The sequence below is a fragment of the Neopsephotus bourkii genome, unplaced genomic scaffold (genome assembly GCF_033783945.1).
Source record: "Neopsephotus bourkii isolate Nb327-2 ecotype Australia unplaced genomic scaffold, CSIRO-AGI_Nbou_v1 NB_52, whole genome shotgun sequence".
NCBI lineage: Eukaryota > Metazoa > Chordata > Aves > Psittaciformes > Psittacidae > Neopsephotus > Neopsephotus bourkii.
Genome location: NW_026900569.1, coordinates 1,395,438 through 1,411,123, shown reverse-complemented (window position 1 = coordinate 1,411,123; position 15,686 = coordinate 1,395,438). Strand labels below are relative to the sequence as shown.

The 15,686-nt window shown below is 44.8% G+C and overlaps 1 protein-coding gene across 1 annotated transcript in view; it reads left to right on the top strand.

The window, feature by feature from the left end:
* The window catches only part of NR3C1 (nuclear receptor subfamily 3 group C member 1), a 61,917-nt gene that overhangs the window by 25,315 nt on the left and 20,916 nt on the right, over nt 1-15,686 (top strand). Inside the window, exons 3-4 of the mRNA XM_061347735.1 lie at nt 9,464-9,627; nt 13,709-13,825. Coding sequence (XP_061203719.1) covers nt 9,464-9,627; nt 13,709-13,825 — 281 coding nt within the window. The remainder of the gene's footprint in view (nt 1-9,463; nt 9,628-13,708; nt 13,826-15,686) is intronic.

Genomic DNA, 15,686 nt, shown 5'->3' with positions numbered 1-15,686 from the left:
GCTCGAGTTCTTCCTCTGCCTATTGCTTTAGGGGGTGATCAGCTTTCTGAAAACAAGTGGATAGAACATTGGGTTTCCCTCAAAGGGGATGAAAACCTGAAAACATCGGTGCTATCTGAGACTGAGGTAAAATGCAATGGGAAAACCAAGTCAAGCAGACACTTTGCGAATCAGCCTTCACTAATTTCTGTTGTTAAACTCAGTGCATCTGTGTGACAAGTTCATGTCTGATCACACCCGTGTGTAACACTGGTGGGTCCGAAACCCAAACCAGTATTTATGGGCTTCCCTGACCCCAACACCAGTCTGCCTTCAGTACTGGAACAGTAGCTTTGGGGTTTAAAATGTTTTTGGTTTTAGGCTGAGGGTTGGCTGAAGCGAATTCACAGCCTGGGCACTCATGGTCTGAGAGATGAGGAATGTCACGGTTACCGCTGTGAAGAGTGCAGTGCTCCTTCACTGGGTCACTTGTGTTGGAGGGGAGGTGTTTGCTTCTCCTCCCACCCTCGTGTTAATGGTGCTTCAGAGCTTCTTCAGGAATTCATGAGTTCATGTTGTATGCTACAGGTATTTGGTAGTAAACAGATGTCTGAGTTGTGAGGTGGGTTTGGGGTTTTAGCTCCCTCTGCTAAAAGGAGCTGTTGTTAAGGAGAATGTTTTTCTTGCTCAAGAATCTTGTTTAAGCTCTGCTTTGGCCTCTTTCTCTTTGGTTCACTGGTGTGTTTTGAGCTTCTGAACTCCTGTCCAAAGTTTAAAGAACAATAACTAGTCAAATGTGAAATAATGTCAATCGAACCAACCTATGACTCAACAGTCAACCAAGTCATCCTGGACCCGTATCAAATGGACTGAGGCCAAGACTTAGAATTGGCACACATCCCCATCCCTCTTCTCCATATATTTCCACTGAAGCAGAGCCCAGAATGCAACACGTTGGTTAATATTCCATAATAAACTGCTCTGCATGTAAATGTATTCATTGACAAAAAAGTGTGAAAGCCTATGGCAGGGGTAAAGGCAGTTGTGCAAGGCTTCATACAGACTGACAAGGAAATGGAGTTTCTGCACTGAAGACTTTACCACCTCAACTTCTAGTATCAGTTCCACTTAAACAGAGCTGCCTTGAAGTCTGTAGAAGGAATTAAGGAAGAACCATTCCTTTCTGCTTCTCTTGCTCTGTTTCTGTCTTTCCCTCCTCCTCCTCCTCAGAGTTAGGGTTTTATTTCTGCTTTCCAAAATGCGTTTCTTGATTCGTATTTCTTTTAATTGTTCTGCTCGTTTTATTTTGGCGCAGCAGGAAATAGTTATGCAGTGCTAATAGAAGCACAGGCTGTGCGCATCTATAAAAATCAGTGTCCGATGACTGTTAGAGGGTTCCTCTGGCAGCAGGGGAGTCTTGATTTGTGCTTTCAAAATAGCAGAAATGAACTTTCTAATTACCAGTCTAAGTTTATTTATAGCTTTGTGACTCAGTTTGACTACACGAGGCTTATCCTGCAGCTTTCAGAATACCTGCTCTGGGGCTCTTGCAGTTCAGTTTAATCTTTTACTGCTTTTCTTACAGTCCCATTAATATTTTTCCATGTACGTTAGAGTCAGCTTTCCAGATGTCTCCTGCCTTCTTTCCTAGCAACATCATTTTGGCAGGCTCTGACTGCAGTCCTGTGATTGACACAGGCGTTCGCGTTGGGATGGCCAGAGCCGTGTACATAGCTCACACTGAGGTCATTAATGGAACAAATCCTGTTTAATATTTTAAGTCCAGTTCTTCTGCTACGACATTAGTAAGAATGCTTTAATAAGGAGTGAAATACTTTTCCAATATGTGCTGACTGCATGGGATAAGCTAAAATGCTGGGGCTGGTCTAAGCTTGTGGGGCTGTTCTAATAATGACAGGATATGTCTGTGAAGAGTTCTGCAGTCTCGCTGAATTCAGCGTGCTGGCAAGCGAGCTGAGTGTGTTACAGGATTCGTATGTTAGGTTAGTAATTCGGGGAGGGCACACTGGCTCTTGGATCATTTGTAAGGTTCAGAAAGTGAAACTGCTCCAAGGAAGCAGCACCCCGGTAGAACATAGCTCAGTGGCTGCTGAGATGGGAAACGGTGCTTGCTGCAACAGAGACTGGGAGCAACTTCATGTGATGTGCTTAAAATGGGGGAAAAAACACCTATTTCCTATTAGATTTTTGAACTGTTTTCTGTTGAGTGCACGTCAGTCTTGTAGCCTTCTCGATGAGGGTGGAATCAGGGTCTGCGTGCACCTTAGTTTGTGAACGCAGAGCACATACGTAGGCATAGAAAGCTGGATGTATCTGCGAGATCGAGGTCCTGAAAGTCAAGTTTATAAATAATGATCCCAACGTGTCTGTAAATAGATGTAGATCAAATGCAGGTTTTGTTATCCAGCAAAGCATAAAAGAATGCGGGATGATTTCAGTCCGTATTTTTGTGTGAAGCTTTTATTTAAGTATGAAGGTACCGGCTTCGGTTTTACTCGAGTTATTTTCCCCCCCCTGCCTCTTTATTTTATGAAACGAGGATGCACAATTAAGTTAAAAATAAACATAAATAAAAAAGCCACTTTGGAAAAACATGCCTAAATGGATTCCTATGAACATTAAGCCCTGCCCTTGAAGGTAAGGCTTTTTGGCTGCTTTACTGGAGCGCTGTAATAAATGTAAAAGTTTAGAACATAGAATTTAATTATCATCTTCTGGTCATAAATACTTGAGGGCTGTAGTGCATCTGAAATCCCAGGAGCTGCAGCTAAGGTTGCAGCTGCAACATCCATTACCATTTATCCATTCCAAGAAAGCTTTGCCTGTGCCCTTGAAACCTTGACGTTCTGGAGAGGATCCAGAAGGGGGGAAGAAAAGCAGTCGCGTCGCTCGCTGGCGTTAGCGCTTCTTTCCCGCTCCCGTGCGGCTCTAAAATGGGAGCAGACGCCATTTCGGAGCGGGGCAGAGGGGCGGCCGGGGCGGGTTCCTCACCGAGAGCACCGGGGCACCTGCGCCAGGGCCTGGGCTTCGGGAATCGGTGTCTTGCAGGGTCAGAGAGAGCCATCAGAGGGCTCGGTGCCCGTCGGGAGCCTGCGCTGGTTGGTGCCGCGGGGCTCCATCCCTCATGCGCTGCTGGGAATCTCCGCAGGTGACTTTGTTAATGTAGTGCTGGGATTTGCCTGTGCGCAGGATTGGGGGGGGTTCCATTTAATGGAATATAATTTATGAGAAATGAAACAACAAGGCTTGGAATGATGGACCCTGCTGCTTCTGCCCTGCAGTGGAGAAACACAAGCTCCCTGTGAAACCTGTTCTTAATCATACGCTTGTCATTGAAGCTCTACTACAGAATCCCAGAACCCCAGCCTGGTTTGGGTTGAAGGAAGCTTAAAGCTCCTCCAGCTCCAACCCCTGCCACAGGCAGGGACCCCTTCCACTGGAGCAGCTTGCTCCAAGCCCCTGTGTCCAACCTGGCCTTGAGCACTGCCAGGGATGGGGCAGCCACAGCTTCTCTGGGCACCCTGTGCCAGCGCCTCAGCACCCTCACAGGGAAGAGCTTCTGCCTAAGAGCTCAGCTCAGTCTCCCTGTTTAAGTTTGAAAGTTATTTTCCATAAGGGATTTGTGTGAAGACTTTTCTTACTGTAAACTGAAGTCACTTTGTTCTGAGCTCAGTCTTTCCTGTTTTACCAAGTCACGATTCAGCATTTATCTGGATCCGCAATCATGGAAATGGAGTTGGTCATTTTGGCTTTCAGAGGGGCTGTAGAACAGTGGTACTGGGTGCGTTTATGTACAGGCTTTGGTTAAACACTGTCATCTGTAGCAGATCTTTAATTCATTACAGGGGACACACGTGTAATCCAGAGCAGCACTGTTACAAAGCAGTGCACTTCTCTGCTCAAGTGCAAAAAGCTGAAATTGGTGGGTTCAATATCAGTTGTTTGGAGGGCTGCTTGGTTTGGCTGGTTTGTGGGTGTGCTGTGCTTGCAGGCACGCAGCAGCAGCGTTGGAGTCTGCACCCCAGGACCCCTGTGCCTTTGGGTAAGTTGTGGGTGTTCAGTGCTCACTGATCACAGCTGAGCTGTGCACACTCTGCGTGTGCCTGCAGGAGCTTAGGGCAGCCTGGGAGGAAAACACTGGGATTCACCAGTTTTCAGTCTCACGAGAGACAGAAGAGACCATTGGAACCGGTGGTAACCAGAAAAATGTGGGTTTGAACCGATTTTCAGTTGGCAAATATACAAACATTGTCATGACAAGGAGAGTGTCAATAGCCTTGGTTTAGAGTATTCTTCCTACTTGTACTGAAAACTACCTTCCTGCCGAGGAGGGTATAGCAATAATGAGTAGTTTCTGTAGTTAATAAAGAAATAAGCAAGCAATTCAAGAAATGTAATCAGTTGGTGTGTGCAGCTGAGTGTTTGCATTGTTCTCCTTGCTGGAAGATAAGACTGGGCCAGATGGCAATGACATTGAGAATCGGGGCTTTACTGTTGGCTTGGTCATACTACTCAGACAGATAAGTAACTTGTCATTAAGAATATGTTAGTTCAATAGTAAGGTGACTTAGGCTGGAGAGCCAGGACTCACTGTGTGCAGTGTTTTGTGGTTGGGGTGTATCATGAGTGAGTGCAGTTCGTGCTAAAGTGTTAAATTAGAAGTAGGCACAAAATGAATAGTCTTACTAAGTGACAAGTCAAATAAATACAGCCAGATTCTGAGTCAAATATAGTTTCTTCCCACCCTAGACATACTGCATCCATTTCTTTCCTTGGAGTTGGCAGTTGGATGTGAAACGCATTTTCTGAGAGGTTTTTAGGAGCCAGTTGCAAGTCTTCTGGTTTTGCAGTTTGTAATAGCACCCGGGAGTACCTTCTTTGTCCCTGTGTGTGAAACAAACTTGTATTATACATTGCCTCTGACCTTTTCTATAGGGTAGATATTTTTAAGGCAGTGGCAATTGCAAAGCTGAGAGCTGCTGCTTTGATGAGCACCCACAGGTTTCCTGAGATGCTGCTGCTCTCATCTCTAGCTTGCAGCCATTTGCCTTAATCGTAGTTAGGTTTGAATCTGTTAACCAACTTCTAATCATAGAATCCCAGACTGGTTTGGGTTGAAGGGACCTCAAAGCTCATCCAGTTCCAACCCCTGCCACGGGCAGGGACACCTTCCCCTAGAGCAGCTTGCTCCAAGCTCCTGTGTCCAACCTGGCCTTGAACGCTGCCAGGGATGAAATCTGTTCACCACACTCCCATTGCATGTGTGTAGCTTGTTAGTGGTGCTAATTTAAATTGCATTTTTAAAACAAGTTTACCCTTCAACAGAACTGTGCTGGGGTGGGCACAGTTTCAGACAAACTCTCATCACTCCGAGCTTTCATGCACTGGTGGGGAGTTGCAAGTCATAGATCGTAAATGACAGTAATTCTTGTTGCTGGAAGTTTTCATCTCTTCACTAGAGGGTTTTTGGGTTTATAAGAGAAAGTCACAGGAAGGTAATCTATGTTTGTAAGTCATACTACAGTGTTAGTGGGTTCAGCACATGGGAGCCTGCATGTTCTGTGTTGTACCAGGGAGGCTTTATCCTTCACAGCAAGGAGAGAAGAACGACGCGCATCTTCCTGCTCGGAGGTTCATAGCCGGTTGCTGTACATCCAGTGACCACCGTATTGGTGTCCGGCTGGAACAGCCTCACCAGAGGCACATGGTGCCGGTGTCTCGATGTGTCCCCTGGCCTCTGGGACCCAGGAAGGGGACAACGGGACCTGCAGGGGAGCCAGGACCCGGGAAGGGGAAACTCCACATCCCCATAAACGCTTCCACACCTGACTTAATGTAAGCTTGAACCTTGAGCCTGGTTTGAAAGTCTCGGGTGAATGATTAACATGGACATGGCTTTGGTTAAACAACTTGATTTCTGCAGAGCTCGTGCCTCTGGCGGCATCTTCTTGTCTTTAAGTCTTTCCAGTTTACCCCCACACGGTTCCTTGACTGGCGGTGATAAATCTGTCTGTGCAAGTCAGTAGAGCTAGATTGTCTGTGCTGTCTGAAGGCACATGGGAGCGGAGCTCAGGACCCTCAAACAAACACCGTGCCTCCCAAAATAAAACTAATTCTAGTTTTTACAAACTCAGAATCCTTAAAATTTGGATTTATTTTTTCCTCCCTCATCGGTGCTGCTTGACTTGTATTTAGGTCAGAATCGCACTTTATTAGGGGTTGGAGATTAGAAACATTTCTGCGAATAACGATAACTTTTTCATTATTCTATTATCTCAGAGTGTAATTCCCCTCCCTTACCTCTTCCTTAGGAAGTGGTTGTTTGTCTTTTACTTTAGGTAAAAGGGTTACGTGAAACCTGCAGCCAGCTTGCTGTAGCTCTTGCAGGAGTCCTTATGCACTATAATCATAGAATCATCCCTCTGTTCTCCATGTCTCAGGCAGGCAGAATCGTGTTCTACACAACCAGGGGACTGTCAGTGTCTGGCAGCTCTCCACACAGTTAGTAAATATTGGCCTTATCTGATATAGCCAGGCTTGAAAAGATATGCCAGGAGCCCAGATTAGATTGCTGGCTACTGCTTTATTAATTGGTGTAATAATTTATTTTTAGTTTTGGAAGTCATATCATCTGTTTTCTTTCTCATATTACATTTTCTGTGGTTCTGGTGCAGAAAATGAGCCCTGTTTAAAAATTAAAGGTGATTGAACAGTTTCAGTGGAATGTGTTTGGCACTACCATGGTTTCTATGACAGTTGATGAATATTTCCTTAAAAATGCTCTTGTCAGAAATGCGTAAGGTATAAAGAGTTTTATTTTTGTATCTAAATTAGCTGTCTTCAAAACTCTGCACAGAAAGATGTCTCCATCTTTTTCTGGCTTTAATCATGTTAATGAAGTGAAGCTCTCAAGTTATATGTTCCTTATTTAAAATCACAGGCTCCCAGCCTGTATTTCAGTGTGTAAACTGAGATTTTGAGTGTAAGAAGAGGAAGAAAAAGAGAAAATAAGACAACTTAGAGTAGTTTCTGATTGGCCAGTGATTACTGATTTAATGGGGAAAGGAGGGTTCTGCATATGACACAACAAAGTGGAGAAACAGTTTAATTCCTTTTCCCAAATGGATCAATGAGCTGGGGAAAAACAGATCAAAAGACAGCACAACAAACCAAACAACAGAAGAAAGCAGTCTGTGCTCAAGGTCAGGTTGGACACAGGGGCTTGGAGCAAGCTGCTCCAGTGGAAGGGGTCCCTGTCCATGGCAGGGGTTGGAGCTGGATGAGCCTTAAGGTCCCTTCAGCCCAAACCATTCCAGTATTCTGTAGTATCTGCATGATCCGTATCGAGCAGCTTTGTGGAGGCAGAAGTAGGTTTGAATCCTGAGGTTCCATGAGGACAAGAAACCTCGTGGAAGCAACCTGCAAATCCATAGCCATTAGCTTCTGTCTTCATGGGAGGAGATGGGGCCATGCGGTGGCAGTATCCATCAGTACAGTGTTCATTCCTCGAGTGCCTCTGCTCCAAGGAAGGCAGTTGTGCTTTGTAGAAATTGGGATGAGCGTGTAATTAAAGATGCCTGTTTGCAAGGACATCAAATAAATGTAACTGGGTTAAATTACATTCTGCCATTACTTGGATGTTGAGTGCTGGATTGTGCAACCTTAGTGTTTTATTATAGTGCTCTGCTCTTTAGAGAAGACAAATTAATTGGAAAACACCAAAAAGCCATCATATGGATCATAAACAGGATTACAGTCAATCGGGGACTGCCACTTCTGTTGACAGGCCACCTAATGCTGGTTGTCAGATGCTGTAGAGTGATGGTGTAGAAGTAGTGTTGCAGCAGTTCACAAATGTCTGAACACAGTGGAGTGATGTGATGGATTCGAGTTCTTTCCCAAGTCCTGAAAAGGAACAGTCTTCCCTGGGTGGCCTTTTTTCTTCCTCTTTTCCTTAAGGTTGCCTCATTTACTTCATTCCCTGGCCAGTCTTTCCTGTTGAAGCCTTCACACCACCCTTGCTCTCATCTTAACACTTCTCCTTCCCACAGCTATTCCAGCATGTTTGGGCTGTTGCTGTGTTCTTGTCTGGTTTTCACTCTTCTGCTCAGCCCTCTTTAGCTTAGACAGGGATCACCTTTTCCCCTATCACACACCAGCTTCTTGTTTTGTAGGGAGGTCCATGTGTACCTGAGGTCTCCTCATGCCTGTGCTTTATTTCCCTAGCATAAGCAATTTTCCCTTTTCTCTGCCCTCTGGTTCCATATTTGTCAAGGTGTGGGCTTCACTGGCACGTCTGTTTTGGTTTGATTTTATCCCTCTGTATTCAAGTGATAAGGTTCCCGCTCCTGTTTTTATTATCTAACTCCCTCCTGCTCAGAACCCGCGCACCAGGGACAGGAGTGGTTTCATTTGGGCTGGAATTCTAAGGGTTTTGGGAGCGTTGGAGCACTGTGAGTTTGGTTTCTTTAAATGTGTAACCAAATCCGCTCCGACTTTCTTGAGGAAAGGAAGAGGAATTTTCCATGCCGAAGCCAGCCCACGTGCAAATGTTCAGCCCACATCAGGGAACGTGGCTGTTCTGGAGAGCTTCCGAGTAAAGGCACCAAAGTCTTAAAAAGAGGTGTTATTTTTCATCTGGAAATGGCTGGAGCCCCGTTGGGCAGAATTCCCTGTGAGGATCGCTTTGGGCATGCACTATAGGAATGGCAGTTCAGAATGGTGCAGATAAAGCCAACAGGATGGACCTCACCGCAGGCAGCCCTCAGCAGGTCTGGGCTGTGTTGCTCACATGTGTTGCAGAGGACCAGGCTCTGAGCTTCACCACCACCACTGGTTCTGCTGGTTCAACCCTTACCATTAGAAGCAGCTCGGAGGTGGTTACACCAGATAGCTTATTGCTCTAAAAGCCTTTATTCTTTCATTAGAGAACCAGCCCTTCGGTTGGTTTCATTTACATAGGAAAATCAGCTCCTGAAATTAGGAATACATGTTCTTTTCCTAAAATGCTGGGGTGAAATTATCATTTATTGCTGTGAATTTACACCCATATGTGGCTTAATTTGCACAGCTTCTTTGGGGTAATAATATCCCAGTAGAAAACTGTGATGATACTGGAAATGAAGCTCTTTTAGGACTCCGTGCAGGCTGCAGTGAATGTGACAGTAATGAAAACAATATGGAATAAAAGCATGTTTTAAGAGTCAATTTTAAAGGTTAGGGTAATTGTGCAAGAAACTTGGCTTCAGAAACGTGTAAGGCAAGTAATCGTGACCTAGTCAAATAGGCCATGAAAAATCCATACAGCTTTCCTTATGCTTTGCGGAATTCAGTGTTTAACTCTTCCAGAGCCTGTGTGCAGAGCTGGGGATGAGGGCAGTCCATGTCTTGCAGTCAGGAATATTGTTTGCAGTACCCCGTAGATCTTAATTTAAAGTGTTTCTGTGCCTTTTTTTCCCTGTAGCCCTGGAATGAGATCAGATGTAAGCTCTTCTCCATCCACAACCTCAGCAACTACGGGACCACCTCCCAAGCTCTGTCTTGTCTGCTCTGACGAGGCCTCGGGGTGTCATTATGGGGTTCTAACTTGTGGCAGCTGCAAAGTGTTCTTCAAGAGAGCTGTGGAAGGTAAGACGTGGCGTGAGGAATTTCCTGTTTAAAAGTAGGAAATCCACATCCAGAACCAGTCTACTTAATCCGGCTGGAATCCATGCTTTAGTTAGAATCCTCCTGGAAAATCCCATCCATTGTATCACTGATCTTTTCATAGTAAATAGCATTGATAATGGTGTGTTATCTGAAGCATTTACATTTATAAAATGCTCCCATTCACTCACAGTGTAAAAGGATGTTTTGTTGTCTTGGCGTTTTGTTTCTGTCATTTTCTTTCGCTGTTGTTGCTGTTCATTTGCCCTGTTTATATACAGATACCTGACTGTGTGATTAGATCTGTCGCGTTTGTGATTTTTGAGCTTAATGTTAGCTGGTTTGTGTGTAAAACTGTGTGTGAAACATGATACACCTCTTGTGTGCAAGGTTATGGTAGTTTTTCAGTTTCTCCTATAAGCAGTATAGGTTAAATTACATACATGTCCATGCACGTTATTTGCAGGGATAACTAGGTAAAAGGAGCGTGTGTGTGGCTTTGGGTTACTGAGATTTCTCTTTAATCACAGGAAGTAAATCATTCAGGAAAATGGGGATGGTGGAAAACTAATGGCATAGCTGTAGTGTGTGTTGCAGAGTAAGTGATCTGTGAGTCTGGGGCAGCATAAATAGCCATTTTACAATGAGCTTGGGTTGTACCTCAGTGATTCTTCACTTCAGTGTCAGAGGGGTACAGAAAAGCATAGTTATATATTGAGCATATTCTCAGTGTCTCTGAAAGGATCACAGTTCCTCTCTCGTGGAATGATGCCGTTCTCAATTACAGCCTTCCAGGCTTTCCTCTCTCATGCCTTCTTCATGCAGCATTACTGGGTAGTTTGAAGTGAATCAGCCTCATTTTCTGGTGGTGTTTTTGCACATTGGGTTTCAATGCTGACACAGACAAACCACCCTTCAGTCCTTCAGAAGCAGCACTTTCTCCCAGTTCCAAGCCCACTGGATGTAAGAGGGAGCTGCGTGGAAGTGCAGAGCCTCTTGAGGGATCGGAAGCATTGGGTTCATATCACAGTTTTTGCTTGTCAACAGGAGAAAGGACGTCAGTTCTGTGGGAAGCAGAGCCTGTTCCTGGAGGGTAACAGGAGACAGACAGTATGAGCTCAAGTGCAGGGCACTGGGCTGTGTGGGCTCTCTGTGACTCCCAGCTGGTCTGTGTGGAGTTGTGCTCCCATTTAGAGCCAGACTCTTTTATCTGAAGCAAATAATCATCTGTATCCTTAATGGAAATAAGGTGACTGGGTATCCTTCAGGGGTAATGTTGTATAGTAGCTGGGTATACATTATAGCCAAGGTTTTGCACGTCCTTAAATCACAGAAGTACCAATACATGAAGAAATCAACCCAGTAATTCTGATCAGTGGTGCAACTTGCCACATCTTACATCAGCTGAATTAATATTAAAAATGGAAGAAGGCTTGTGGCTAAAAAACTGCAATCAATTCCTCAAGGCTCACCTCTGCTTTCATTTTTATTGTTCCATAGATTATCCCAGCCTTAATCCTTCTGATTAGATCATAGAATCCCAGACTGCTTTGGGTTGGAAAGGACCTTAAAGCTCGTCCAGTTCCAACCCCCCGCCATGGGCAGGGACACCTCCCGCTAGACCAGATTGTTCCAAGTCCCATCCAACCTGGCCTGATCCTGTGCATGTTTTCAGAAGCTCTTCCAGTATCTGTTAGGACTGCACTTTAAGGAACAAATAATTTGCTTTGTCTCTTATAGGCGTTTTTCTTATTAGGAACATATGTAAAAGGAATTTGTTTCTGCAATATCCTTTTTACTAATAGCTGCCAGGCACCTGTCAGTACATAGATCAAGCTGGCGCTGCACGCTGGTCATCCAGCCTTTAGCCTGAAACCCTGTTTTGTACCTCTGTCCACACACACGTGTGCCGTGACAGAAACAGTCACAGAAACTGAAAGTATCTGTACTTAGAAAATCGATAGGAAAGGTATTTTTTTCAGCAAAGAGTAGAAGCAGAGAAGAGGAAGGGTTGGAACTTGATGATCTTAAGGTCCTTTCCAACCCTAACTATTCTATGATTCTAAGGTTGAAGGTGGGAAGTCAGCTGTATATTTATATGCAGCTCTTCATGCCAGCAGGCTTTGTTCAGGAGCCCCAGGTGGCCAAAGCCATCTTGTTGCAGTTCTTATTTTCATGGTGCTTCAAAGCCTTCATCCCAGAACCAGCCCCGTTCACCCCCAAAACAACCTCGATCCTCCCCACCTCCGCTTCCTCGCCTTGCTTCACATCCTCACACCTCCCCTCCCCTTCAGCTTCCCAACACTTCTGCCTCCTGCTGTGCTCCAGATCATCCTCCTTCTGCAGCGTTTCTAATTCCAGCCTCCAAAGTCCGCAGTTTCTAACCTTTTCTATGCCAGCGGGCTCAAATGGGCAAAGCCTCCCTCAGTCCCGCAGGGCTTCAGAGCCCCCAGCGCTGACTGGTGCAGCGCTGAAGAGGGCGCAGCCCCTGTCTGCTGTAGGTCCCCTTGGAGACATCTCCAGTGGCTCACTACCGGTTTTTACCAGTTTAGTACCTGGGGTTTGAGCAGTAAGGATCATCCTTTGTGCAGCTGGCCTGTTTGTTACCTGGGCAGCGGCCAGACACAGAGCCGAAGGCAGCCTCAACTTCCCTGTGTTTTCCCACAAAACATCCATGTGACACGAGGGCTTTAATAGGAGGTAATACAAAGCAGTAGTGTAGCTTTCGCCTAAAAAGAAAGGCAAGAATAGGCAAGTAATAAATACAAGCAACCGAACAGCACCTGCACAGAGGGGAAGCTCTTTGTTAGAAGAAAAATTGAACAGCTCAGGAAATTCACCCCTGAGGCACCTGTATTGACTGTGTGCAGCGTGGTCTCATTGAGCATCTTGGGAGACATGAAATTGCAGCCTCTGACTGCGGTGCTGACAGCCATTGGTTTGCATTTCATGTGTGTGTGTATGTTCTGTAGGTACAAGTGTGCAAATAGGAAGCAGAATCGTGAATCATGGGTCTATTTTCTGAGTTGTCTTAAACACAAAGATTACACAAGCATCAGGAAGGGTTCCTCTTCTTCACAGGAAAAGGGAGGGGGGTCATTCATAAAGACATTGAGTGCTTCCTTGAAATGTGAACTTGAAACACTTCCCTAGAGAAGGTTGGCTAAAGCCAAAGTAATAAGCTCTGCATACCCATCAGTTTCACAGCTGACTTGAAAGAGATTCCTTAACCAGGCTCTTCTGTAAGAAGACACGAACTCCATTCTTAATAACTCGGTATTGGGAAAACATGTCTGTTCCTCACAGTATTGTACTATCAGGACTTTACAATACAGTGAACAGCCTAGGCTGCAGCAGCATATTTCTTGATCTGTATGTGGGAGAAGGATGTACCTTTTAGTAGTACCTTCTTCTATGTAAGTTCTGTTGAGACATTTATTTATATGACTTAAAAAATGAAGAATAGGTGCTCCTGCTCTGTTGCCCTGCTCCCATCAGCTAAGAAACACAGCTTCCTTTGTGTACTTCAGTGTTTGCCATGTTTCTGGAGCCAGTTTTGCTCTGAGCCTGCGAACCCATGAGAATGTCCGAGAACTTGGTTTGCCCAGATCAGACTCTTTAAGTTAAACAAAGAGGAGGTCTCATGACTTTGAATATGCTGAAAGCTTGCTCTGTGTATCTGTAGAAGTGGTTACATCTGCACTTCCAAAATGTGTTTATGAACGCTGTTTACATCCTCGTGGAGCCATTTGGGGAAAGGGGAAACAATATCACTATAGAACATAGTGTGTAAGGATATGAAAGTAAGAGAAAAACTGATTTAAGAGTAGAATTTGCCTGATGTTAAGAAACAGAAAACAGGATTTCTCCCTAAAATTATTGGCTTTGGTGTCTCAATATGAGAAATGTGTTTGGTGGATAGATGCATGAAATCATAGGGGTACTGATCTTACTTTGGCAAGTAAAGGTATGCTCTAGTCCCCAGCTGCTTGACGTGACTGGAGAAGGAATGGCTTCCTGTGCTGCTCGGAGCTGACGGTTCTCTCCATGTGCTTGTGAACAGGGCAGCACAACTACCTGTGTGCCGGCAGGAACGACTGCATCATCGACAAAATCCGGAGGAAAAACTGCCCAGCGTGCCGCTACCGGAAGTGTCTCCAGGCGGGAATGAACCTCGAAGGTACCGTATGTTCAAATCCTGCTCTTACGGTTGGGTCTCAGGCACCAAAAGGTGATGCTGCTCATGAAGCAGTTACCTGGGCAGCACTCTGACAGGTTACAAGTAAGTACCGGGTTTGTGGCGTGTGCGAGGAGCTCAGTGAAGAGCAGGAGGTTTCTCCTGTCCTCTCCTCTCGCACTCAGCTGCTCGCGCTCGGGCTGTTCAGCAGAAGTGAGTCATACCCGCAGAGCAGGGTTATTTGTCATTCCTGTCAGCACGTATATCTGGTTGCCTTCTCACTGGCTGTGAGACAGCAGAACTCCAGGAGATCACCTGTAGGAAAGTGTGATGCTGGCTTGTCCTGACTCAGGAGAGTGACCTGGCACTGAAACCATGGCGGAGAGGGAAAGCCCAGAGGCACAGACCTAAACTTGGAGTGGGCTTAGGTCTTCAGACTGAAGAGCAGAGGGTTTGTTCATGCTGGGGATCCTTCTTCAATCTCTCTAGAAAAGATAGGCTAAATAAATAAATTTATATGTATTTGCTCTCTGCCAAGTCCTGAATGAGGCTTATGAGAAACTGAAGACCATCAATGAGAGATTTAGTAGCAGTTGTAAAATGGCATAAAATGTTTTTATTAGTGTCAGCTCTGTTTTATGCTTGATGTTTTTTGCTTGAGCTGTAGAGATTAATACAGTTCTTACCAGCAGAGTTATCATGGTGGTACTGGTATAATCAAAATTGTCAGATAAAATAAAAATGTCAGAATTGTATTTGTGGGATAGAAATATGAGCAGAGCTTCATTCGGGCAGTGATAATATCCTTTAGTAAAGTGTAAGTGGTGAATTATGTTAAAGAGATGGATGATACATACGATTTTCATTTTGAGGTGGGAAAGAATACATTCTGGTTTAAGTTGTTTCTGTTTTTTCTCACCATAATTGTTTTCAAATTCCATATATTCATGTCTGTAGATTCATAGATGTATCTCTATCATGTATATGATATATATAGAAAATATATAGAGGATATTAATATATCTTCATCTGTCATTCTTATAGATTCATTTATCTATATAAACAGAGCACTTTATAATGTGTATTACTCCAATAGTAAGCCCTTCTGTTCCTGCATCAGTGTATTGGAATTCGTGTTAAAGCAGACCCTTACAGAGCTCTCTCGGGCACTGGGATGAGTTCTTTGAGTTCCTTTCTCCACCAGAGAAAATGGGAATTGAATGACGTCTGATAGCTGCCACTTTTCCACATGGAGTCTGGAGCCCTTCCAGCCTTAGTCTGTGTGCCTGAATTTTGGCTCTGAGGATCCCAGAGAACACTGACTTTCTGGAGGGTGGATGTCGTTACATAAGTTGTTGGAAAAGGCAGAGCGGAGCTTTTGTGACTGAGAGGGAAAAGGATCTAGAAACTCAGCAGCGCAGAAATGGAAGAACCCAAGGTAGTGTGAAACAGTGAAAAACGAGCATGGAAACAAGGATTTAGTGGACGGAGCTGAACAGATGGTGAATTGGTTGTACTTCCAGAAGAGCTCTTAGGAAAAAAAACCTGGAAGGCAGCATAAAGCGCAGAAGAGACTAAAGAGAAGTTCCTTCCATCGTGTCTCTTTCGGGGTCACTGTTCAGGAATTACGGTTCTTTAAAAGCCAGTTTAAATATGCATACATTTTAGACAGTAATCTCTTTTTGGCAAGTCGTCAGATGTGTCCTCAGTGCCTGCATAATGGTTATCAGCAAACCAGTGAAGGAATGGTGGGAGATCAGACTGTCCCAGCACAGTCCTTGTGCTTGCCCCTGCTTGCTGGAAGATTTCTTCCAGGAATCTGTCCAGGCACATGGGGAATAGCTCTCAATTTCGAATACCTACA